This window comes from Stylophora pistillata, chromosome 6 (genome assembly GCF_964205215.1).
Source record: "Stylophora pistillata chromosome 6, jaStyPist1.2, whole genome shotgun sequence".
In the NCBI taxonomy this organism is placed as follows: Eukaryota; Metazoa; Cnidaria; class Anthozoa; order Scleractinia; family Pocilloporidae; genus Stylophora; species Stylophora pistillata.
The window spans coordinates 10,344,743-10,371,152 of record NC_142524.1 but is presented as its reverse complement, the minus strand read 5'-3'; the positions used below and the strand labels follow the sequence as shown (position 1 = coordinate 10,371,152).

At 37.9% G+C, this 26,410-nt stretch overlaps 3 protein-coding genes across 4 annotated transcripts; 1 reads left to right on the top strand and 2 right to left on the bottom strand.

Annotated features, from left to right (window-relative positions):
• Positions 1-12,564, top strand: LOC111341496 (2-oxoisovalerate dehydrogenase subunit alpha, mitochondrial). The gene is made up of 9 exons (XM_088724479.1): positions 1-258; positions 342-521; positions 1,151-1,237; positions 2,983-3,253; positions 5,541-5,685; positions 6,702-6,763; positions 7,833-7,974; positions 8,625-8,723; positions 10,945-12,564. Exons 1-9 carry the CDS (start codon positions 160-162, stop codon positions 11,192-11,194), a joined length of 1,335 nt encoding a protein of 444 aa, XP_088580605.1. The 5' UTR covers positions 1-159; the 3' UTR covers positions 11,195-12,564.
• LOC111341495 (adipocyte plasma membrane-associated protein) lies at positions 12,324-18,338 on the bottom strand. The gene is made up of 8 exons (XM_022948479.2): positions 18,189-18,338; positions 17,562-17,690; positions 15,785-15,892; positions 15,032-15,156; positions 14,665-14,763; positions 14,006-14,432; positions 13,405-13,585; positions 12,324-12,964 (listed from the first exon to the last, which is right to left on the bottom strand). Coding segments are annotated over exons 2-8 (1,155 nt in total). The 5' UTR covers positions 17,564-17,690; positions 18,189-18,338; the 3' UTR covers positions 12,324-12,751.
• Positions 18,339-20,904: 2,566 nt separating this feature from the next.
• Positions 20,905-26,334, bottom strand: LOC111341498 (adipocyte plasma membrane-associated protein). Of its 2 annotated transcripts, none has more exons than XM_022948483.2 (7): positions 26,180-26,334; positions 25,253-25,357; positions 24,183-24,307; positions 23,988-24,086; positions 22,988-23,414; positions 21,754-21,934; positions 20,905-21,339 (listed from the first exon to the last, which is right to left on the bottom strand). In XM_022948483.2, coding segments are annotated over exons 1-7 (1,152 nt in total). In that variant the 5' UTR covers positions 26,182-26,334; the 3' UTR covers positions 20,905-21,126. The 2 variants fall into 2 exon arrangements, with proteins under 2 accessions (XP_022804218.2, XP_088580597.1); XM_088724471.1 differs by having other exon boundaries at positions 26,126-26,275.
• Between the last annotated feature and the right edge of the window lie 76 nt (positions 26,335-26,410).

The window sequence follows — 26,410 nt, the reverse complement described above, 5'->3', positions numbered from 1 at the left end:
AAAATACTATGAACTGGAAAAATTGCAAATTATAACAAAATTTAGAATTTTATGTCCATAATTCATTAAAAAAGTGAGATTTTTCTTTTTCTTTTAGCTAGTTGTCAACAGTTCCCATCCCCACTAAGGGGGTGAGTAAGGTTTCGGGATGAACTAAACATGGCTGCCTCAACGTGGCTTTACAGAAGAGCGCTTGTTGGGTCTCGTGGTATATCATCTCACATCAAAAAGCTACCCAGTAATTTTAAGGCATTGAGAGTAAGTTAGCCATGAGGTTTACTGTTATGGGTGCCCATACACTAGTAGTAACTTCGCAAATACTCATATTGTACGCCTTGTAGTTGTGTTCCTCTAGCTCTGGCGATGAATACCAAGACGACAAGCCAAGATTTCCTGGCGCTCTCAACTCTTATTATACAGAAAAATTGGAGTTTGATGATCCAGATGACGGAGAAGCCATCCCGGTCTATCGTGTCATGGATCGAAATGGAAAAGTCTTCAACGAAGCCCACGACCCAAAGGCATGCTGTTTTGTTTTTTGTTTTTTTTTTGCCTCGTTATTTTTTATTTTTCTCTCGGGAGATCGAGAAGTTGTTGCATCGTCATTTTCCCAGACATTCAGGCAAAATTTTCTCTTTGTCTCCTTTCTTAAAATGACAGAAACTCGAGATTCCAGAGAGAGAACTGGAGAGTTCTTCGTTGTTGTTTTATTAATCGGAGTGTTTGTTCCCTTGGTATTGCCCTGGGGGCGTGTTGGGGGCAGGGTCGCCTAGAGTTGATTCCCCTTTCTCATTGCCTTTAAATGGTGCCCCTTTTTCAACAGGTTGTAGTTCTGAAAATTCTAAATAATGGGAGCAAAACTCCTGATAACGCTTTTACCTGTTATTCTAACACGATTGTTTTGAAAGTTTCTAGAAATTTGCTTTGAAGTAATGGCATCACATTCTTCCGTTGCATGTTTTTTCCAATTCTTACTTGTTCGCAGTAACTTCAAGGAAAATAATCTCATCGTTTCTTGGCCACAGTAGAACACTGATTCAACTAAATTTTTCTTTTTCAGGCAGTCACAAAAATACCAGTAAAAGATGACCATGGTATAGCATACCTTTTATTATTCAGCTGAATCATTTTGTTGTCGTTGTCATTGTAGCTCGACAAAGAAACAATACAAGACATGTACAAGAAGATGACTCTCTTGAATACCATGGACCGTATCCTCTACGAGTCACAAAGACAGGTTATTTAAGCTAAGAGATATATCATCAGAGGGAGATGTTGTGTCCCCATAGCTAATTATTAACCCTTTACACTGCGACATCGGTATGCATATTCTCCATACTGTTCTGTATAATTTCCCATGGTGCTGACAAAGAGAATTTGTTAAGCAATCGATAGTTTCTTTAGTTGATGATCCTTTCATTCAGGGGTGAAATCGAAAGGAGAAATCAGATACTTGTTATACTTGGAGGTCAAAGGGTTAAGTTCAGGGAAAGATTAGACAAATCACTCTACTCTGCCCACTTGGGTGTTTAAGGGAGCCCTCATTATTTATGGCAGGGGGAGGGCTGGCATGAATAATAGGGGGGTCATGATAAATTAAGGAACTAAAATGGGGGGTCATAAGAAAAATTTGGGAATAATGTAGGGGGGTCAAAAGCTTTTTGTTGTTACATATCATCTACAAATGCGGGTTTAAGTTTGTAGAACATTTCTACCACCCGCCATAAAAGATATTTTACACTTCTTTTAACCAAGCTGCTTTGATAGTCCTAGGGGGAAGGGGGGCTAGCTATTTTTGCAATTACAACTATAGGGGTCATGACATTTTTAATTCTTTTTTAGCAGGGTCAGGATATTTAGTTTAGTCTCACCGAAAATCTTGCCAACCCACCCCCTAAATGGGTATAATAAACAGTTACAGAAATCAGCATTCTGTTAAAGCAGGGTAACTGGTCTAGGCTATTGCCGTTATGGGACTCATTCTCAAATCTATGCAGAATGATATCATGTAAAACTATAAAATCACCTTATGGGTAACAAGAACCAAGACCTCAAGGCTTATATTTCCACAGCATTTACTATTTTCAAGTATTTGCTAGCTTATCACCCATGACTTATTGACTACTCTCCAGTGTGCTATGATCTTAGCCCTTTAGCCATTAGTCAAGAGTGACTAACATCTAGTTTCTCCTTACAATATCACCCGGCCCTGAATCACACATTAAGGTCAAGAGAATATAGGAAATAATCACCAGCTAAAGAAGGTTTGATGGTTAAACAAATTTTCCTTGTCAGCGCTTGAGGAAATGTATAGAGAACAGTATGGAGAATATGCATACTGATGTGAAGGTGAAAAGGGTTAACTTTTAAATCACTAGATACCTTACTCCTTGGGGTCTTTTTGGTGTTCGTTGTACCCAATGTGTTAATTGAAAATATTGAACTGATTCTATACAAGGCTGTCTGGATGGGCACTTCATTTTTAGTAAAAAGTTGAATGAAAAATTATTGATGATTGTTATATAATGTGTTGTCAGTCCTTTAGAAAGGTTGCACCTGCACCACAAAAATGTATGTAATTTTTAATTTGAATATATGAAAATCATATACATGTACAGCGGTTTCATGAAATGCGTGAAAGCAATCCTCATGGTTATAAACCCTATGTTGTAGTGGAAATAAGGCCTGAAAAAAAATTCAGGTTTGTATGGGATTTGAACCCATGACCTCTTGTATGATTTATCACTTTTGTAGGTTTGATATACAAACCAACATAATGACCAGCCCCCAGTTGGCTTGTTAGCTCAGTTGGTAGAGCACTGCACTGTTATCGCAAAGGGCATGGGTTCAAATCCTGAACAGCCTAAATTTTTTTCAGGCCTTATTCCCAATACTATATAAAATACTACAATAAAGATCTCTCTCACGCACATTTAACTTTTAGTAATCACAATGAATATACTCCACTTCTGACATCTTTAGGGAAGGATATCATTTTACATGACAAACTATGGTGAAGAAGCAACACACTTTGGTAGTGCTGCAGCCCTTCTGCCTGAGGATGTAGTACTTGGTCAATACCGTGAAGCTGGTGTCTTGATGTGGAGGGGTTTCACATTAGATGACTTCATGAATCAATGTTATGCCAATCAAAATGACTTAGGAAAGGGCCGGCAGATGCCTGTTCATTATGGGGAAAAGAACCTTAACTTTGTTACAATTTCATCCCCTCTGGCAACTCAGATGCCACAAGGTTAGATTGTTGTTGTTAGTTTTTTAGTCAACCCTTTTACTCTTAGCCCTGTGCATATGTGTTTTTAACAAAGCTTGTTTGGTCAAGATGGCTGGATGTTGGCCAAGTTCTCTGTTAAACTTTGCATTTTTATGGACCAAGATGAAGTAGAGGTCTGTAAAAATGCCAAAAAAGAACAAAGCTGATATCCAGCCATCTTGACCAAACAAGCTCGGTTAAAAAAAGATTTATTATATTGCAAAAAGATTTCGCTTTATGAGGAATTAAGAATAATTTGTTTGCTTCGAGAGCTGGGAAAGAAAACCAACTACATTTGTAAGACTGCATGCATGCAAACTCACAGGTCAGAGTTGTTTCTGTTTTCTTTGTTTTGACTATCTTCTGCCACTTTTTGCGCTTCCATGGCTGAAATTGTCCAAGAATTACAAACATAGTTCTAATTCTATTTTTTCATGCATGGGATCAATGTGGGCAGTCCCAAGCAGGCAAGATGGACCCATCTTGCCCGCCTGGGTAGCCAATCAGAACACAGGATTCACTTCATCTTTCCCATGGGCACTGCCAGCGATGTAAAGTAAAAAGGTAAAGTCAGTTTACGAGCCTAGTGGCCCATTAGGCCGGTGCTTAACTCCGGTTTCTACTGCCAGCGATGTAATAAACCTTAGTAGTACATACTAAAATACTGGATAGCGTTGAAGGCACACTCTGATTGGCTAGTCAAACTCCGAATATCCTTTGCTATTTACCCCCGAGCAACTCAGGAAAAAAATGGTGTCCTGGTTTGCATCTGTGACAAGTAAAGAAATCACTCAGATTAACGACGGTGGTGTATATTATCTCACTGTTTTAGTATATACTAAAACAACTATTCACCTCAGTGTCGGTGGTTAGCGGTGGATATTTACCTCGCCGCTTTGCAGCTCGGTAAATATCCACCTCTAACCACCTCCACTTCGGTGAATAGTTGTTAAATATTCAGGGCTTGAATTTAATTTTTGGATCACTAACCCTTTGGGTTAGTAGACATCTTTTTTACTAACCAAATTATAAAGTTTGGTATCCAAGTTTGGCTCACAAGTTACAATATCTCAAATATTGAACATTTTGTTAATAACAGCTAGGATGATTAAAGAGTAGCTGAAATAGCATGGTGACCTTAAAAACGTTGACAATTATGCACCCATTTTATTTCCCTCTCCTTTACCATGATTAAAGAACTCTGCATAATTCAATGCCGAACTACCAGAACCTCGCGAACAATCATTTTGAAGCGAATATGGATTCACAACTTGGCAGATCCAACAAACTTGTGTCCAGATCCCCACATTCGACACATATTTGCATCCAGGGCCTTTCAGCGCTCAAAATGGCTGTAAAGCTCGATTCTCTCTCAAAGACGGCAAGAACAAATTATTTCAGACAGAAAACAAGCTAATGCAAGTAAATAACACATAAACCGTCCCTAAAACATTATTTATTTGTTTAAAGGTCATTTCCATAATATAATTTAAATATGTTAGAGAATTTTACTAACCATGTCAGGTTAGTTGGACCCAGTTTTAGTAACCAAACGTTGAAATTTATTAACCATTGGTTAACGGGTTACCGTTAAATTTCAAGCCCTGATATCAGTATTTATGTTGTAGTTCAATTTTATATACTTGGTTCAAATTTTATTTTCCTTTTTTCTCGGTCATGTTAATGTATGATAATGAGTTTGAAACAAAGGAAAAAAAATTTGAACCAAGGATAAAATTTGAACTACAACATTTATATTCTCAATACTCTTCTCTTTATATTTCCTTTGGTACAGACAAGGAGATTTGATTTAACAATCAAAACTTCTTAGATTGGTGATCATTTCCTTTACTCTCATGATATTATTGAGTGATTCAGCTGTATCACTGTTAGGAGAATTTGGATGTTGGTCACTCACAAGGTTTAAAATGTTAAGAGAGCTGTGTTCGTGTAGAGTGCAAGTATCACAGTGGTGACCAACTTTTGTTTTCGGGCAACTTGGTTACTTCTCCTTTTTGTGAAAGCCGTAAAGAGCTGATAGTTGACCCTTTCACCCCTGAGATCTCAATAGTAATTCTCCTTAGTGTCTGCCATACAATTCTTTTGAGTAGATCAGAGAATTAAGCATTGGATCAACCACTAATCTGCCAGTTTATATTTTTCTTGATTCTCATCTTTTGTCTGCTTGATATTGTGTCAATGTTGTGAGGAGAAATTCGGTCTTAGTCACTCATGAGAGCTAAAGGGTTAAAAAAAACCTATTTTTCAGCGTCGGGATATGGATATGCTGTAAAGCGTGCTGGTACTGGAAACTGTGTTATTTGCTACTTTGGGGAAGGAGCGGCCAGTGAAGGAGACGCCCATGCTGCCTTCAACTTTGCTGCAACACTTGAAGCTCCTGTCATTTTCTTCTGGTAAAAAAATGAAACACCTCTTAAGTTTTTGTTGTTTATCTATTAACTCCTTGACATGCAACTCTCCCTTCTAACTGTGTTATATTTTATTTGAGTCCAAATCTATTAGCCTTCTTTCATAAATGCTGCAGTCTGATTGGTTAAATTTGTTCAATCACTATTCATTCCATGATAGATAGTGTGTAAAGTTACATGGAGAAGCCTAAAGGTTTGCAGTGTAAAACAGGATGAAATAATAGGAAAAAAAAGGCTGTCTTGTCGTTAAGTTTTGAAAATTACAAGTACATTTTTACGAAGAAATTTAGATTATTCACTCTTGATTTCTAGAATGATAATTTATTTTGGCTTTTCTCTGACCAGCTATCATCTGTGATAGAAACTGAGAGTGAATGATGTAATTGTTCTGACCAAGAGAATTTGGTGTTTTAATTGTCAAAATAACACCTTCCAGTCTATCAGAGTTTCAATTCTCATCATCTGCTGCAGGGAAATGGATTGAAATTTAAATGTCTGGAGTATTTATATGTTGATTGTTTTACAAGGCTGTGCTCTAAGAAAAATTGAAGAGAGCGCAGTGCTCAGAAACTCTGAAATCCAGGGTGCCCAGCATATGCTTTTTATGAAAAAACTAAGATTCCTGGGTCGCCCAAGAACAAATGTAAGGCACCAGGGGCCACCGGGCACTGTTAGACCACAGCCCTGGTTTTAACATTTTAACTCCCAGAAATGATTAACATGTAACTTCTCCCCATAATATCCATACATTATCCAGGAAACAGGTAATGAGAATAGTCAAACTTATCAGTTAGCTATAGAAGCTGTTACCTTGATTGAACACCAAATTCTCGTAACCAATTCACAATGAAATGTGTAGCAGCTAGAGGGGAGAATTAACAATCAGATCTTGAAATTTAAAGAGTGAAGATTCTTTTGTTACAATAATTATAATTATTTTTGGTATGTTTTTGTGTGTAGAGTATCAGAACATCTGACCTTTCAATATCTCTCTCCAACAGCCGTAACAATGGTTATGCCATATCTACTCCAACAAGTGACCAGTACAGAGGCGATGGAATTGGTGAGTGGCGTTATTACTTTCAATTGATCTCCATCATTTCTTGTTTCATGTCCCCTCCCTCTCTCGATCATCCCTCAAAATGTCTTCTATAAATTTACTTGATTAAGCTCCTAACTTGAATAAGTGCCCACCCTGTGTAGGTAGGAAAAGTTAATAGGTTCCCAGCCTTGAATAAGCACACACCCCCCACACCCCCACCCCAAAAGACCTTAGTGACCATGAGATTGAAATAGTCCATTTGGAAGTTTTTGTATGTGTCACCAGTTCTTTGGCATGCAAAAACTCACAAGTGGGCTATTGACTATTTGCAAGTTCTGTCAAGAGACTTCTCTTCCAACCAATTTTTGTTACCATTTTAAAAAAACCTTCAATGAAATGTTAAAATTCTGACTTTGTAAATCTTTGCATTTTGTTGTTACCAGTTGTTATTTTTTGAAGCAAAAAAAGACTCACTGCTTGCTGCAATTAAGCCGAGTAACACTTTTGTATAATAATTTTATAACAAATTCCCAACATGACATATGAACCAACTTGAGAATGCTTGTTGACTGTGTGTTCCAGTTTGATTTTGATATCATAGTTTAATTTATCCTTTCACTCCCATGTGTGACCAAGATAGATTTTCTCCAAACAACCTCAGTACAATATCAAGCAGACAAGTTATGAGAATAAAGAAGACCTGTAAGGGGATCATCAGTTGATCAAATACCAAATTCTCCAAACTTACATCATAAGAATTGTATGGCAGACTGTGAGGTGAATTACTAAATGAGATCGTGGGAGTGAAAGGTGTAATTAACCTTTTGACCCTTCAGAGTGACTAGCATCTAATTTCTCCTTACACTATCACCCCTGAATCACACATAAAGGTCATGAGAATAGAGGAAATGATCACCAACCAAAGAAACTCTTGATTGTTAAACAAACTTTCCCAGTTAGCACCTTAGGATACATGTAGAGAACAGTATGGGGAATATGCATCCGGAGTATTAGGGTGTAAAGGTTAATAATTATGCTTCTCATTTTGTTTTTTACTCACCCTTATTATGTAATGATTTCATATGCCTAGCTGGACGTGGCAGGGGTTATGGAATGAAAGCAATTCGCGTGGATGGTAACGATGTCTTTGCTGTGTACAATGTCACTAAAGCAGCACGTAAAATTGTAGTTGAGCAGTCACAACCCATCATGGTGGAAGCGATGACTTACAGGTTAGATAGAGTAACAGTCTCTGCAACCCCTCAATATTAACAAAAAACAAAAAAAAAAACAAGTCTTCATTTTTCCTTTACAAAAATTGATTATTTCTATAGTTGGTTCTTTCATTACCACCTCAGAAAAGCTCAGGTTGAAAAGCAAGAAGCACAAGTCAGAGTAAGCACTTTTGGGAGAGTGCACACAAATCCTTGAGCAATGCAAAAAGAAATTATTAAATGCATGGTTATTCACCTTCCCTTATATGAGCATTTGAAAATTAGTTGCTCCATAATGGTACTGATTCTGTATACTCCCTTTACCTCAGAATTGGTCATCATAGCACTAGTGATGACTCCTCTGTTTATCGCTCCCTAAAAGAAGTCAATTATTAGTTACTCCATAATGGTACTGATTCAATCTATACTCCCTTTACCTCAGAATTGGTCATCATAGCACTAGCGATGACTCCTCTGTTTATCGCTCCCTAAAAGAAGTCAATTATTAGTTACTCCATAATGGTACTGATTCAATCTATACTCCCTTTACCTCAGAATTGGTCATCATAGCACTAGTGATGACTCCTCTGTTTATCGCTCCCTAAAAGAAGTCAATTATTAGTTACTCCATAATGGTACTGATTCAATCTATACTCCCTTTACCTCAGAATTGGTCATCATAGCACTAGCGATGACTCCTCTGTTTATCGCTCCCTAAAAGAAGTCAATTATTGGGACAAGGAGGACCATCCTATTGGAAGACTCAGGTATGGTCTGCATTATATTCTAAATCAGAATTGCAAATAACTTGTCAATTGTTTTAGCTGGTTTCGGAGATCTCAAACCTGTATGGTAACCAGATGTACTCAATGAAAGGCCAGCTTCACTCAAATGCCAGAGATGGAGGAAATATTTATTTACCATTAAACTAAGTCCTGTGGTTTCTGGAGGCCACCTTGCCATCTGGTAAAAAAATTGTTTTGAACAAGTATTGTGAACTTACTTATTTGGGATGTAAACCAGTGACCCTTCCCTCTATGAATGGTGAATAAAATTTGTATTGTGTATTGTAAATGCTGAACTCAATCAGGGGCATTTATTTGAGGGCTTTGAACAAAAAAATCTACATTTTTGAAGGCTTAAGTGGGTTAATTTCCACAGAAAGTGTGGTGCTGTGTCAGTGGGGAGTATTACTATTAGTTTAAAAGAGCAGTTCGGGGCATTCAAGTTTCAGATGTGCTGGATGGAACCTGTAGCTGTCACACTTGTATAACATAGCAGTATTAGTACTGCTGCGTTTTTTAATTTAGTTTAATTTCTTAACTTAATTAGTCATGTGTACATAACATACTTGATTCTTGATTTAATTAATTCTTAATTAAATTTTAATTCTTACTACCTATTCATATCAGCATACATCTTTGTACATGATTAGTATTTTAATTGTTATACATAGAAGTGTCCCCAATTAGCTTTTCTAGCTATACACCTTGACACTTTGATAAAGTCTATGTTATGTTATAATTTGAATATATCAACAAAGTTGAAATGGTAAATTGGCCACCGTAACGATTACAAAGGCTGACGTTTCGAGCATTAGCCTTTCGTCAGAGCGAATAAAGGAATGGTGGGTTGTGTGTGCTTTTAAAGGCAGAAAATGGAGCTACATTATTGTTGGGAACATGGCAACGAGAAAAACATGTCTGAATAAATTAGTGGAATGAAAAGCGTTCGTTGATCCCTGTGGGATTTAGACTGCCGGTTTGAAAGATGAGCTTTTGTTCAAGAGTTTTATGGCTTTCCGTGCTACCTAAGTGGAAGGAAAGACCACAGATTGCCATATGTTGCATAGAATGATTAGGTAAATTAAAATGTCTAGCGACTGGTTTCGATGTGTCCTTGTCATTCCTTTCCATGTCTCACAGGTGTTCTCGGAATCGGTCGCCTAGTCTTCTGCCTGTTTCGCCGATGTATATCTTTTTGCAATAAGTGCAAGTTATGCAATAGATTACATTGGCGGAGGTGCACGTGAAGTGATCGGTGATCTTAATGGATCGTTTAGGTCCCGATATTTCATCAGTGTTGTGAATGAAAGGACACGTTTTGCATCATGCACGAGCACATTTAAAAGTGCCTGGTTGGTCATCAGTCTGAAAAGAACTTCTGACCAAAAAATTGCCTATGTTTTTGTCGCGTTTGAATGAAATGAGCGGAGGCTGCGAAAAGACAGTGCTTGTCTCTGGATCGTTTTGCCGTAATTTAAAGTTTTTAAGAATGATGGATTTAACTGAGTGGTTGTGAGGGTGAAACCTGAGAGTGAATGGAATGCGGTCGGAATCTTCCTTATGGGACGTTTGTAGCGCTGAATGTCGATCAATAAGTTGAGCGTGGTGGTAACCCGCTTGAACGACAGAAACAGGGTAACCTCGTTTATTGAAGAACTGGCACATTGACTCTGATTTGAGGTGGAAATCAGAGTCATCACTACATAAACGAGGAAGTCTTAGAAACTGAGGAAAAGGAATGGAATTCTTAACGTGAGATGGATGCTATGTTATGTTATGTTATGATGATGATGATGATGCTATGATGATATGTTATGTTATGTTTTACCATTATTGAGTTGATAGTGTAAATTGGCCAGTGCAAAGAGTCGCTGACATTGTGAGTATGAGCCCTTTGTGAAAGCAAACGAAGAAGGGTTACTGCTTAAAACGTCAGCTTTTGAAATGCTGTATAATGGCCATATTACATTATCAACTCAATTGATATAACCAAATTGTTTTGAAGGCTATTGGACTTTAACAGCTTTCTTCATTTATGTACATCACTCCTATCAAGATCTGCATAATTTGAACTCAATCGAATGAGGGTCATACTGTTGCATTCAAGCCACTTTTCCATCACACTAATGCTCTTTTTAGTTTATGTTTAAATTTTTTTCTCAACTTATTCCATCCTGTGATATCTTTCCTGTTTAATTTCTAGACATTACATGGAAAACAAAGAGTGGTGGAATAGTAAAATGGAGGAAGAATGGAAACGCGAGGCACGTCAACAGGTCATGGCAGCATTTTCAAGAGCCGAGAAGGCACTCAAACCTCCCGTCGAAGAGATGTTCACTGATGTATATGACACGCTACCCACACGTCTAAAGAAACAGTATAAGGAATGTATGGACCATGTAGCAAAATATCCCCATGAGTACCCCACTGAACTTTATCAGCCAGATAAATGATACAATAGGCTAAGGTGCAATTTAAAAATTTGAATGGGTTTGATGAAAAAGCTGCTAGGAATAGAATTAACACCTCCTAGGGCCAATGGCAAATAGTTGTGTGTGAAGGAAATAATTTATAATGGTCCTGCTTACTAATTGAGTTCAAGGTCCATTCTGTAAATCACACCAAGCTTTTCCACTGGGATTAATGGCTTAAGAGAAAATTGCAAGGGCCTTAAGCTAGTCCATGAGGAAAAACAAGGCTCCATATCCTACAATGCAGACTGAGATAATGATGTTAGTTAGATATTTATTTTATCTCTGGGTTCAAATAGAGGGGCAAGATTTCAATTCAAACAAACTTTTTAATTTAGCAGGCTGTATACTAAAATATGCCCTGCTAAATTGACCAATCGTAGTGCATGTAGTGACTGAGGAAAAAATAACAAAAAGGCTGGAAATGAAGGACTGGTTCACTTGACAGTATCATTCTTATTCAGTGGTTATAGTTATTTTATCTTTCTCTCTCCATCCTGCTTATTTGCCACTTGGGCCTCTGAGGTGATACTGTGGCTGTGTGTATGTGTGTGTGTTTATATAAGTCCAAATCTGCTGGGTCCGGCAGATCAGTTATATTTGATGCTTGCAGAAGGTGTGTTTGAATGGACCCCTCACTGGGTAACAGCTAGGACACCTTTTTCGGTATTTCACTTAGAATTATTCAATTGGCAGGGCCTCTTTCCAGACTGAGGTAAGAATTTATTCTCTCTGGACAATCAAAGGGTATTTAAAAATAAACTTAACAGGTTTTTTATAGAATGTGTTGTCAGGTACTGAGAACTTGGTTCTGAGTATCTGAATTATTCTTGAAAGTAAGAGTAAACAAATTTCCATGCTGTAATAACCTCTCAATTACAGTCAGTAGGTTTTACATGTTACAAAATGACATTAACGGTATTTGAGAAATTTGTTTTTAAGTTACTTCTAATCAAAATCACACAAGGTACTCCATTGCAAATGCAAAACCGGTTTCTTTGCTAATTATTGTAAGTGCGTTGTTCCTATTACAGTCTCTTTTGAAGTAAATCATCCAAGACTAGAGGGTGAAAACTCCTTGTGTCGATTCAACCATCTAATCACTAAGGTACACTGTATTTTAATGCTTTAATCTCAATACTTGTATATTTACTAGTAGTTGATAAGAAAAATTTGAAATACATCGAATAATCAAACCTGAGAGGAACTTAACTTTTTATACTATGGAAATGTAGTTTTTTCCTATGAGGTCTCAAGGTTGTGTTACATTTTTTTAGGAAGAGTCTTGAACATGCATAGTTGAAAGCATTACAGAAAAGTGGCCCAAAATAAATGTCATTGATTAAAACAAATTCATTCTGCATTTTACCATATACATGCACATTGAAAGTATTTATCTAAAATAAAAAGGAAAAAATTGAAATAAAGAAAAAAAAAACAAAAATAAAAGGCACCCCCTTCTTTGTATGCATATTCCCTGATGCCCCATGGGGATTCCCACTCTGAACATCCAAAGGGCTGGCATCTATCCTTTGGTACTCAGTCCTTCAACTCCAGCCGGCCAACAAATGGAGAAAAGAAACTTCCAAAGAAGAGCACATCACCATCATCATGAACCTCACTGAGGTAACCAGGTATAACACTGCCAGTTGGATCATGGAAGCTTCTGGTGATATTACCACTTTCATCCAGCTCCAAGAGGAGGCCATACTTGACAGCTGTATTGGTGACTAACCATGGAAGGGAAACAATCTAAAATTTCAAAGTTCAAAACAAACTTGAAGTTAATCAAGCAACAAACTTCATTATGTAAGTTTTTTTCAGCACTACTTGGCAGTTGTTTGATTTAAAATGTAGGTTACCTAAGTGCTTTAGACATAATGCACTATCTAGTATGTTTTGTTACTTTTGAAGGGTAATTTTTTCATTAGATCCTGCAGTTTTTCACCATTCAACCCTTTTCACCCCAACATCACTGTGCATGCTCTCCATACTGTTTTCTATACATTTCGTGGAGTGCTGACGAGGAGAATTTATTCAACATTCAGGAGCTTCTTTGTGATCATTTCCTTTATTCTTGTGACCTTAATCTGTTTAAGGAGTGACATTGTAAACAGAAACTAGATGCAAGTCGGGGTCAAAGAGTTTAAGCCAAAATCAACTTCATTTCCACCATGACCAACCACTCTTACCTTTGCTATAAAGTTCTTTGCCCTGGGATACTGTTGCATCAAGTCAAAGAAGTCAGTGCGCATAGTTGCTATACCCAACCAGTATCCTCCTCTGCTGTTTAAGCGAATGTGGTCAGGAAATCCAGGAAGGTTCTGGATAAACACTTCTGATTTGCCTTTAAGTTCCCCTTTGAGGTAATACCTTAAACACAATCCAGACAGAATTTTAAAGGATTTTAATTCTTTAAAGTGCTTTTCAATAGCATAGGTCACAGGAAATTATGTGAAATTTCACATCCAGACTGCAACCAGGGTCCTTTCTTAAGGAAGGAAGAGAGAGGACTTTGGGAAGAAGATTGCCAAAGAATCATCTTAGAGAGGGGGGACTTTGTCTTTAAAAGAGTTTGGATCTGAATAAAAAAATGAAGAATTTGAATGCTAAGGAGTGTCTGTAAGAGTAAGAATTCAGGGATGATGGTACATCACTTAGGGGAGGGTTAAGGTTAGGGTTAGGATAAGGTTAGGGTTAGGATTTAAGGTTGAGAGGACAGGGGTAATGCTTAGTAAGGGGGAGTAGGAGATTAAGGCCAGTATAAAAAAATTGAAAATGACTTCTTCATACTTCATTATTCTTGATGCACCAAGCTCCACTACTAGCACATAGTCACCCTCGGGAGAAATCTGGACACCACTGGCAAAGTGAAGACCATCTATCAGAACTTCCATTTCCCCTGTCTTGGGATGGTATGCCAAAAGCCTTCCAGTGTTATCTCCCTCCAATACAGAGTAGTCATGCTGATATCTTTGCCACTTGCTGCTTGTATCTGTAAAGTAGATGGTTCTGTCTTCTGCAATATCAAGATCATTCACAAATCTGAAAGGCCTGCCATTAATCCCAGGTAAGGAAGGTACTAGTGTACTAACTGTCTTGGCCTTTGGGTTCACTTCTAGCAATCCTCGATAGGCATCAGCCACTATCAGGTTGCTTCCATATTTGTCAAAGCGCATTCCCTCAGGACGTCCACATATGGCCTCTGCTTCTGTCGTCCCTGTGTAAGAAAAAAGTAAAACTTGTAGATAGTATTTGGTAAATCACCTCTATACTACAGGTGGGGAACAGTGACTTATGGTTGGAAGGAAAGAGGGAATGCTCAATATTTGCTCAACACTTGAAGGAATGCTATGGAGTATAAATAGATGACAAACACCTGTCTCTATGCAGGCTGTAAAATTAATCTATCGGCATCATTAATATATTTTATTCATCAAACCTAAACTTACCACAGTTTGCCTTCTGCTCCCCAGTTCGAACAACATCTACCACTTTATCTCCCTCAAGTTTGACAATTCTCCCATCAGCTAAACCAGTATACAAAGTACCTGGAAAAGATGGACAGTAGCTTCTTGTAATGAGTTTAATTTCGAGTAAATAGACAAACATTGACAGATTTGCAATTTGCACTTTTTGTCAAAGGTTGTAATCACATTGTAATATTATTTTATCATAAAATTAGAGACATCTTTGTTCCTGAGGTGTCTCCCCTTCTCAACCTCGGGCGGGGGAGGGGAAGCTGGAGGGGGGGGCTGGAAGTTAGAGAATCTGGTAAAAAGTGGTGCAGAAATTATTTGAAAATTTCATACAAACTACCTTCACTATCAGCAGCTATAGATCCTGGACCAACCAGATCCCCTTCATACAACTTCTGTGTCTTTGTTAAGATGCTGTTAACCTCCAGTGCTCCTTCAAATTTGGGGCTCTCCTTTTGATAAACACTGAATTATTCAAAATATTGAGAAGATTTTCAGATATTACCATAATTGACATTAAAATACTGAAGACAATTAATTTGTATAAAGTAGCCTGTAAACACATGATTATTTACTTTCAGCTAAGAGAAATAAGGGTCAGTCTTCTAAGGGGTTATTTCTGAAGAAAAACTAAAATCTTTAAAAGTGGTGGAACATTTGTAATGGTGATGAGCTCTCCGGAAAGCTGAACCCTTTAACCTCCAGAAATGATTAACTGTAACTTCTCCTTGTAAAATTCATAAATCATCCAGCAAACTTATCAGGTAGAAGTACTGTTGCAACCTTGATTGAACACCAAGTTCTCATAACCTATTTACAAAGTAATGTGTAGCAGCTAGAGGGGAGAGTTAACAATCAAATCTTAAAAATTAAAGAGTCCATGGTATACTAACTGTTTAATTATAGACAGTTTGATGATACACTTGGGATGGTGTGTGTGGAATAAAGCCCTATTGAGGAAATTCTCATGCAAAATTGAATTCTCCTGTGTTTTAATGAGATAGTAGCAGACAGTTTGAAAGGAGAATCTATTAGTCCATCAAGGTCTCTTATAAACACACTATAAAAGTTATCTCAACACCAGTCATCTCACCTCACTACCCTGGAGTCAAAATTTGAAGTTGGCAAGAAAAAGAATAACACATCAAGAGCACTGAAAATCAGCAGGACCAAGGTAAGTAACATTCTGGTGACTGCACCCCTGTAAATAACAATAATAATAAATGTCAGTTTAGAAGAACTTAGACTTTAACATTTACTATCTATGAAATAATTTCATATTTGTAAACCGCTTTCAGTACTGAATTTTATAATTAGCCCTTTAGCCTTATTGTTTTGGTAAATAGTTTACTAGCCTTATTGTAAATGTTACATTTATATAAGCACAAGGTTACTTCTAGTTTTAGTTTTAGTTTTAAATTACATTGTGACCTTTTTTCTTGAATTGTAAATAGCCTTATTAGCATTATTGTTAATTTAGTACTAATAATATTAGTTTTTAGTAGTTTACGGTTTTAATCACCATTAATTATAATTCATGACGATAAATTTGGAGCCTGGAATTTTTTACTTCAGAGTACTGTAATGATCAGAGGTTTTGAAACACTTAGCTAGAGCACCCTCAAATTTGTCTCCCTGTAAATATATCTTATTAACCAAGCACAAGGGCCATACTGGGAGAATATTGGCCATCAGTCTTGACAGTACAGACCTCGCTGTGCTCAGTCTGTACAAAAAAGACCGAGGGCCGATATTCTTCCAGTACGGTCCCGAGCAAGCTTGGTTAATAAGAGATTTATTATACGCCTGAAGTTCAAAGGGACACAAGTGTGGTATCATTCGGGACCATTTGGGGCAGTGCCCGGTCTAATACTTAGAGAATATTGGACTGGCAATAGAGCATTTTGATTGGTTGATTTTAGTTATTGGCCCTCTGACTGCCCGAGTCGTGTAATAATGAGAGAATATTGACCGGCAATAGAGCATTTTGATTGGTTGATTTTAGTTATTGGCCCTCTGACTGCCCGAGTTGTGTAATGATGAGAGAATATTGACCGGCAATAGAGCATTTTGATTGGTTGATTTTAGTTATTGGCCCTCTGACTGGCCAAGTCGTGTAATAATGAGAGAATATTGACCGGCAAGAGAGCATTTTGAATGGTTGATTTTAGTTATTGGCCCCCTGACTGCCCGAGTCATGTAATAATAATCCTTTACACCCTACCAGCAGTCTGGCTGATGATTATCTCCTTTACGTGAGATTCAGGGGTGATATTGTAAGGTAAAATTACATGATAGCCACTCTCAGGGGTCTAAGGGTTAAATGCATGGTTTCAACCTCTCTCCCCCCTCCCCTCTCATCCACCTCCATCTCCCCCCCTTGTGATTATCAATGTCGCTATCCACCTCTTTCACTTTCAGTTCACATCAGCTGTATGTAGATGTCTTGTTATGTAATACCAACCATGAATTGGGGATAAGTTCTGCGCGCCTTCTTATTTGAAGTATACTAAACAACTGATAAGGGATGACAATGATATCATATGTAAAAAAAAAAGAAAAGAACTTAGGTTGAGACGTTCTTGAAACGCGGGCGGAAGCCGGAAGAAGAATACCGCACTTTGACGCCAATGTAGCGTTTGTAAGGTCTTCGTTTTCACATTTTAAACCAAACTGCACTGACCAAAAAGATGTAGAACTTTTAACTTCCGGCTATCGTCTGCGTCTCTAAAACGCGTGTGCTTAAGTTAAGCTCCGATCCTTTTCATCGGTCGAAAGAAACGGTAAAGACGCCGGAAGTAAAATAGACAGTGTTGAACTGATTATAATAACCCCTGGTAACGAAAACTGCAAAAGAAGTAAAATCTTACATTTCTTGTCACTCTTTTTCTCGAAAGTCAACCCAAAAGTTCACGCCTGCAACTTCTAGTCCTTCTTAAGTCGTGTGAAACGCACCACTGACGCAAGATCAGTATTACACGGAACCCACACGTTCTAAACTGTGATAGCGAAAGAGAAAGTCAGATGTGGCAAATATAAGAAATGACATCGTTCTCTGATTGGCCAGTGTACATGCAAGCAAATAAACCGCGCTGGAGAAATAGGAAGTAGTGGAAGGGAAAGGCAACACAACGTCGCTTTGATTGGCTAAAACAAACAGGGCAAAAAAATAAATAAATAAAAAGAAAATTACTCAACACTGGAGTGAAATGGCTTGTCATAGCAAACTGGTGTTTTAAACACGAAACAACAACACGTCTTTCACGATCAATTTTAATCAGCTGTTAATAGATCTCTTAATTTTTGGAACAAGCCATGAAAAGGCTTGTACCAAAATTCAATTCTGAGCGCCTCATAATTGAAATATCATACGATAGCAAGCCCAAATAAGGTACAACTCGACACAGAATCTGTCGCTGGAAAAAGGGCGCCAAAATGCAAATCAACTAGTGTTACACTGATTAAAAAGAGAGACTGCAAAAAAAGGAAACTCTTACATCTTTTAGGTTACCCTTTTTTAGAATGTCAACAACCAAGCTCTTTGTCTGCCGCTTTCAGTCGTGTGGAACGTGTCACAAATGAACCGAGAAGAGAACACAGGATCTAGAAATCCTTCACCGTGATAGCGAAAGAGGAAATGGAAATGGTGCGACAAAAACAACATCACTCATCATTTTCATCTGATTGGCTAGAATAAACAACGAAAAATCTTTTTTTGTGATCTCTTTATTCAATGAACTGATTGAAAACTGCAAAAGCCCTAAACTCTGACTACCTTTCTCGAACGTCAACCATTCGTTTGAAACGCAACAATGAACTGACAAGCGAACTAGAAATTCTACACCGCATGTGCCACCGAAAGCGGAAGTCGTGCGAAACGTGGCACTCTACCGAGAACCACAATACCCAGGTTCTACGAAATTTTACACCGTACGTGCTTGTATTAAAATGTCGACTTTGGACTTCAAAACTCTGAGGAAATTTGTAGTTAAAAATAACTGCTTTTATCATCCGACGAGTACAAATATCACGCGGTATTTGTACTCGTCTATTCACAGGCAGCCCAAGCTCACTACGAGAAAAGCGGACGTGACTCTTACCGTGTTGCGTAACGTTTTATATTTATAAAGGTTTGTATGGGATGTTATCGGTTTGCCTTAAAAGAGAGAAAAAAATGTCTTGTTTTGAAATAAAATGGGCTCACCTTATTGCCTTGTTGTTTTCTCTGTTGATTCCGAGCGTCTCAGGCCATTTTGAAGCGTTTTCGGCGAGTTAGCGCTATGTTGGTGTTCAACTGCACCAACATAGCGCTAACTCGCCGAAAACGCTTCAAAATGGCCTGAGACGCTCGGAATCAACAAAGAAAAAAAAAAGGCAATAAGGTGAACCCATTTTATTTCAAAACAAGACATTTTTTTCTCTCTTTTAAGGCAAACCGATAACATCCCATACAAACCTTTATAAATATAAAACGTTACGCAACACGGTAAGAGTCACGTCCGCTTTTCTAGCAGTGAGCTTGGGCTGCCTGTGGTCTATTGTAGACCGTTTAAAGAGGTTTTCTCGCATCGCGCAAGTACCCTGTTCCCAGACGTTCTCTTCTCTCTACCGGAGTACGAGAATTCGGCGCAAAGCGCCGACCGACGAAGGGCTAACGCTCGAAACGTCAGCTTTTGTAATCGTTACGGTGGCCAATTTACCATTTCAACGATGTTGATATATCCAAATTATTGGATAATGAATAACTTATTAGACGTTTTGTTGTGTAGTATCGCTGAGTATTTTTGCTCGTTAATTGTATTTTGACTCGCCCTACGGGCTCGTCAAAATACGGCACAACTCGTAAAAAAATACTCAGCGATACTACACAACAAAACGTCTAATAAGATATATGAATTAGCCGCTACAGCACACTTAAGGGACAAATAACCGGAATAGAGTAACGATGAATTCTGAATTTGCGTGACAAGACTGGTTAACGTCACGCAAACATATTTTGAGGGACCGGGTTTTTTTCCTTTTTTTTGTTTCATTTCTCTTTACATTTTATTATTTTTAATTCTCTTTTATTTCTACAGACACCGTGAATGGAATTTGTTTCCTGGGGTATCTTGCATCACACACTTCAGAACTTACAAGCAAAATCTGTTTCAAACCAAAACAACTAAGAATCCTACCCTTTAAGGAATATGCCCATTCTGGGATTAACCCCCCACCCCGAGGCACATTCCTGGTATGTTTCTTAACTTTTAGAAATTTTTTTCTTTTTTTCACAATTTACCCTTAATTGCATAAGACTTCGTGTGATTTCCTTTGCAACTGTTTGGGGACCTAAAAGAAGGGAACTGAAAACCTCTCAAAAAATGCAAAATCGAAATTTGTTTTTATTCCTCAAAAGATTGTCAGAGGGCGTTTCATTTAAGCGATAGAAGATACTTTCTCTTGGTTTACCGACGTAGTAACAGAGGCTAAATTTTGGGAGAACACGAGAAAAGAGCAAAAAAGAATGTAAATCGCGAGTCGGAGGCAAGAAAATTACGAACTTTCATCGAGTTCTCACAACATTTCAAGTGGGTTACTAGGCTGGTAATGCGGTAGAAAGTGCAGTCCCCTAACCGTAGCTTTTAACCAATCAGGGCACTTGTGGTATCTCAGCTATTTTTTAGTTAAAGTACAGTGTGGAATTGGGCAGAATATCGCTATTTGTACTTCATAAATCACAAAGGTAAGCCAGGGAATCTTAATGCAGGTGTTAGGCTCAATAAGCTCAATGTTCCATTACCGCGCACTAATTATTACCGAAAAAGCTTTAGCTAAAATGGCGCCGCATTATGGAACAGTCTAACATGCGATATAAGGAACACAGAGTCTTTGGGGGTATTTAAACGTACGATCAATGAAATTCTTTAAGTCTAACGCACGGCATTCACGGAAAACAGCTTTTAGTGTACAGTATGCTGTTTGAATTTTAAATATCTTAGCTTATGTGATTTGTATTTTTATGGGCTGATGAATGGATCGTGTTTAAATAAAGATTACTACTATTTAGGCCAACTTCTGATTGAGTCTCAAGAGAAATCTTCCCTTAATATCTGGAACCACTTTTGCTAGTTTTCAGGTCGTTGAAATTTTTTTTTTCTTCTCTCCACCTAAAGCTTGTTTACTTACTGTAAAAACCCACCAAATGATCTCATCTAAAAAAAGACACCGATAGACAAAAACTAAAATGTTTTACTCCATCAACACTGCTGCTGATACAATATAAATTACTTCATCAGAGAGAGCCTTACTCTCTTGAAATCATGCATTTCATGATGCAATCTCACGCATTTTATACAAAAATAAAATCTTTTCGAAGATTAAAATGAAAAATAAATTGCAAGAACCAGCAGTTTTTCTTTCAAGAACCAAGAAACCCCGACATCTATTCCTAAGTTAGTCCTTTAACTCCAGCCGACCAACAAATGGAGACCTAAAACTTCCAAAGAATAGCACATCACCATCGTCATGAACCTCACTAAGGGAACCGGGTATGACACTGCCAGTTGGATCATGGAAGCTTCTGGTGATATGGCCATTTTCATCCAGCTCCAAGAGAAGGCCATAGTTGCGGGAAGTTTTACCGATTAACCACGGTAAGGAGAAAACCTAAATTTTCAACAAAAAGTCAGAGTTAATCAAGTAGAAATCCTCTGTTCAAACTCAGACACCACTGTCTTAAATCAGCCACATATCTCAAAGTGTCCAAAATCGCCCAATACCACCACTGATGTCAAAGTCAGACACTAGTGCCTAGAATGGGACAGTGATGTCTAAATTTGGACTCTAGTGTCTAAAATTGGACACAAGTGTCCAAAATTCTGAAACAAGATTGAAGGGGTATAGAATATGTTATTATTACCTATATCCCCCAATCAGGGTTAAAACTGTCCCAATCAAAGCTCTCGTGGCAAATTTTCCCCCAAGAAAGTTTCTTTGCTCAATTCTGTTATTTACATTTATAATAATTGGTTAAATCCAAAATTACCAACCTTTCCATAACTCTAAACTACTCATTGTTACCTTTGCTGTAAAGCTCTTTGCCCTTGCATAGAGTTGAAACAAGTCGAAGAAGTCAGTGCGCACAGTTGCTATACCAACCCAGTATCCTCCTTTACTACTTAACCGAATATTGTCTGGAAACCCAGGAAGGTTCTGGGCAAACACTTCTGATTTGCCCTCATTTTCTCCTTTGATGTAGTACCTAAAAACAATCCAGAAATAACTTTAACTAATTTTAAATTTCCCAATACAATTCACCCCACTTTTCAATGACATGGGAATGCAGAGGTTCAATGCCAAAGCTTTAACAACTGTTACTATAATAGCAACACAGCTACTACAGTAGCAACACAGCAATATGTGATTTGTCATGTCCACTCCTTACTAACACACATTTTTGAAACCTGAGAACTGAATAAGTATCTTAAAGAGAGGACCTTGTCTTTAAGGGGGAGCTGTGTTCTAATGATAAAGATCATGATGCACTTATATAGCACATTCTGCACATTAATAAACTCTAATATGCTTTTACAGCACTTTGCAGAAGACTTTGGCAAGACAGCATTGAGCAATCTACAATTTTTAAAAGGAAATTTAGCAGGCATCCCAAACTTAGGAATTTTTGGAAACAAGGCCAGCCCACAACACCGGGCACAACACTCCTTACACTTTGCATGAAGTACATGGGTTCTTCACTGTCACCTGCTAACCAGTACAGAGAGGATATGGAAGATAACTATGGTTTGTTGTCCTTATTTGAGAAGATTAGAATGTCTAATTATTTGCTGGTGTCGTAGCAAAGGCAGCACATTCTCCTCAGTTATTTTAAGACCCTGAGCTGTTCTGTATTAGGCCTGCACCCTCAAACTCCCACAAGGCAGTCCAGCACTCTACAAACTGAGCCAACCAGGAGCTAAGCATGAATTTGAACAGCAATGATGGTCTCCATGGGTAAGAATTAAACCTTCAACCCCTAAGAGTGACCAGCATCTAATTTCTCCTTACAACATCAACCATGAATCGCATATTAAGGTTGCGAGAAAAAAGAAAATGATCACAAACTAAAAAAGCTCTTGATCATTTAACAAATTCTCCTTGTCAGCAACTAAAGAAATGTATGGAGAACAGTATGGAGAATATGCATACTGATGTTAGTGTGTGAAGGGTCAAGGGAATTTAGTTCATCGTGTAGGGTCTCTGCTCAGAGAGAGTTATAAAGCCAGCATTAAAAGCTTAAAAAACCACGTCTTCATACTTCATTATCCTTAATGTTCCTGTTTCTGATACCAAAACATGGTCACCCTCGGGAGCAATCTGAACACCATTGGCAAAATGAAGTCCATCCATTAAAACTTCCATTTCTCCTGTCTTGGGATGGTATGCCATAAGTCTTCCAGTGTTATCTCCTTCTAGAATGGAGTAGTGCAACTGACGTCTCTGCCACTTACTGCTTGAATCTGTGAAGTAGATAGTTCCGTCTCGTGCAATGTCCAGATCATTCACAAATCTAAAGGCCCTGCCATCAATCCCAGGTGAGGGAGGTACAAGGGTGCTAACTGTCCTTGCCGTAGGGTTCACTTCTAGCAAGCCTAGATAAGCATCAGCCACTATCAGGTTGATTCCGTATTTGTCAAAGCGCATTCCCAAGGGACGTCCACACGTGGGCTCAGCTTCTGGTGTCCCTGTGTGAGAAAGATAAAAACAGAAGGGTAGATTGAGGAATTCTTGATGTGGTAAAGGGCATCAAAACTATGATTGGGGAGAACATAGAATTTTCTATTTACATAAAAGCCTGAAGAAGCTAAATTTATTCAACATGAGAAATATTTTTTGGAAAAAAAATAACATTTACATACTTCATTTTCAGAAGTAACATTGACCACAGTTAAAAATGGCTGCCGGACTAATATTCTTTTGTTTAAATTTAAATTAGCCCTTCTGACCTCCCTTGAGATAATGTATTCTTTGGAATTTTCTACTGGAGAACAGAAGGGCTAATTTAAATTTAAACAAAAGAATATTAATCCGGCAGCCATTTATGAAAGTGGTCTTTGTAGCATATGCATGCAATCCTGTCATTGAATGAATTATGGTGTCAGACAAGTAGTAAAAAAAAAACCATGGGCCTGATGGGGGTGAAATTTGGTCCTCCGCCAATCTTCCCTGGTTCCGCAACTGAATATCCAATGCACACATACAGGGCATAAATCTGTTAATTTTTTTTTTTCAATTTCATGTAACAAATCCTAACTTACCACAGTTTGCTACCTCCTTCCCAGTTCGAACAACATCTACCACTTTATCTCCCTCAAGTTTGACAATTCTCCCATCAGCTAAGCCTGCATACAAAGTACCTGGATAAAACAAGGACAGCAGCTCCTTGTAAGTAATTTTTATGCAGGGAATGAGGTTGTGCAAAAATTATTGATATTTCAACATTACATAAATACCTGTACTATCGGCAGCTATAGATTCTGGACCAACCAGGTCTCCTTCATACAACTTCTGAGTCTTTGCTAAGATGCTGTTAACCTCCAAAGCTCCTTCAAATTTGGGTCTTGTCTTTTCAAAAACACTGATTTATCAAGAATGTTTTAAGAATACAAAGCACTTTCAAATATCATCACCAATATCAAATGTAATTATTTCATACAAGTAATAAGCTCAAGGGATATGGTCTGAAAACATGACCATAATGTTTTCCTTGGAAAGGTATAAGCATGTAAATTCTATATTAATATCAGGTGATTAGCATCTAATTTCTCCTAAAAATATCACCCCTGAATCATAATACATCAAGATCACAAGAATAAAGACAATGATCATGTGAAAGTGTAGTGTGATCGTCCAGGTGAGTGTAGTCCTGAGAAGGACTGTTGTCGTTGGTAGTGACTGATGTTTTGATAACCTGTGCAGAAGTCATCATCAGAGTCAAGTGAATAGTTTTTGTCAATGATCACCAAGTAAAGAGGCACTTGACTGTTAAACAAATTTTCAATGTCAGCACCATAGGAAATGTATAGAGAAAACTATGGAGAATATGCATACTAATGTTCAAGTGAAAGGGTTGATAATATAATATATATAATACTAATATCTAGGATTTCTATACCACTCACCCTTGAGTTCGGAGCACTTTACAAGATGCACAATTAAAATGATTATAAATAATTAGCTAAATTAACCAGGGAATAACACTAACAAATTAATATTAATAATCCTACAAATCCAAAGCTTGACTTAAATGTCGCAATTGATATTGATAGACATCAATAGTGTTTTAATTCTTCACAGTTAAACAGCACACGATATGTGAAAGTGAGTGTGAACAAAGCTCCACCAAGTGAATTTTGATGCAGTATCAACTTCTCCAGTGTTTCTCACAGTTTGAAATGAGGAGCTAGCAGTCTTAGAAGTCACCTAATATACTTTTGCCATACACCCATTCCTTTAGGCTCTAACCCTGTCCCAATTCAGCGAAACGTTAATTTCTCCTAAAGAAAAGTATGCTGCATCTCACCTCACTGCCTTAGGCTCAAAATTTGAAGTGGGTAAGAAGAAGAACAAAACATCAAGAGCACTGAGAATCAGTAGAAACAAGGTAATTAACATCCCTGTGACACCCCTGAAAATAATAATACACAAAAGTTAAGAATAACCTATGCTTTAACATTTATCGCTGTGTACAGCAATGATCAATGACACTTGAACCAGAGTTTTTCCAAATTTTGCAACCCACGAAATGTACAATCCCCCCTTCCCTTCCCCCCTCCATCTCCCCCTTCACTTCCCCCCTTGCAATTTTTATTTTGTGCTGGTCCTCTCTAATCGTCACCAACATTAACTGAGAGCTTTGATGTACAGTCTTAAGTCTTCAAATGTTCTGAAAGCCATAACAATGAAATGTAAAAGTTCACATTTTATGACAAATTTTTACCCGAGAACACCTTTTAACTTTAATATAAATCATAACCCTGGTTAGACAAAACCGAAAGAAGGAACCAAAATTTAAATGATTTAACGGTATGCAAAACTATAAAACTGAAGCAAACATTTACTGTAACCCTAGGTTAGCACAACCGTGTTTTGAAAAAGCTGGCCAAGAATAGCCGCTTGTCACTATTAGGTGGTGTCTAAAAGAAACGAAACCGGAACAAGCTCTTCCAAGCAAATCTGCCATATCCTCCGCGCTTTCTTTCGCTATTATTTTCCCCTCCCCATGTGCGTCTTTAAGCTGTAAAAATATCTCATGGTCTCTAATAATATAATTCGTGAATTAGGGAAGATTTCTGCGCACCTTAACAATTGAAATATCAACAACTAATCTACAAGAGGGCCACACGATATTTAGAATCTTTCGCACGCGCGGTTAAGGCGCCTAAATGCAAATCACCTCGTTTTGAACAGATTAACCCTTCCAGAAACTGCAAAAGAAGTGAAATCTTACATCTTTTATATTGCTCTCTTTCTTGAAGGTCAACCACCAGCTGTCCGCGTGCAGCTTACAGTCGTGTGAAACGTGGCACTGAACCGAAAGATGAACAGCGAAGGAAGGAAATGGTGCAGGAAAAGTAACACAACACCACTCTCTGATTGGTCAGAACATGTCACACATCTCTGCAAGCGATGTCGACTTTAGACCTTTAAGCCCTGTGGAAATTAGCTCTGAGAGAACTTC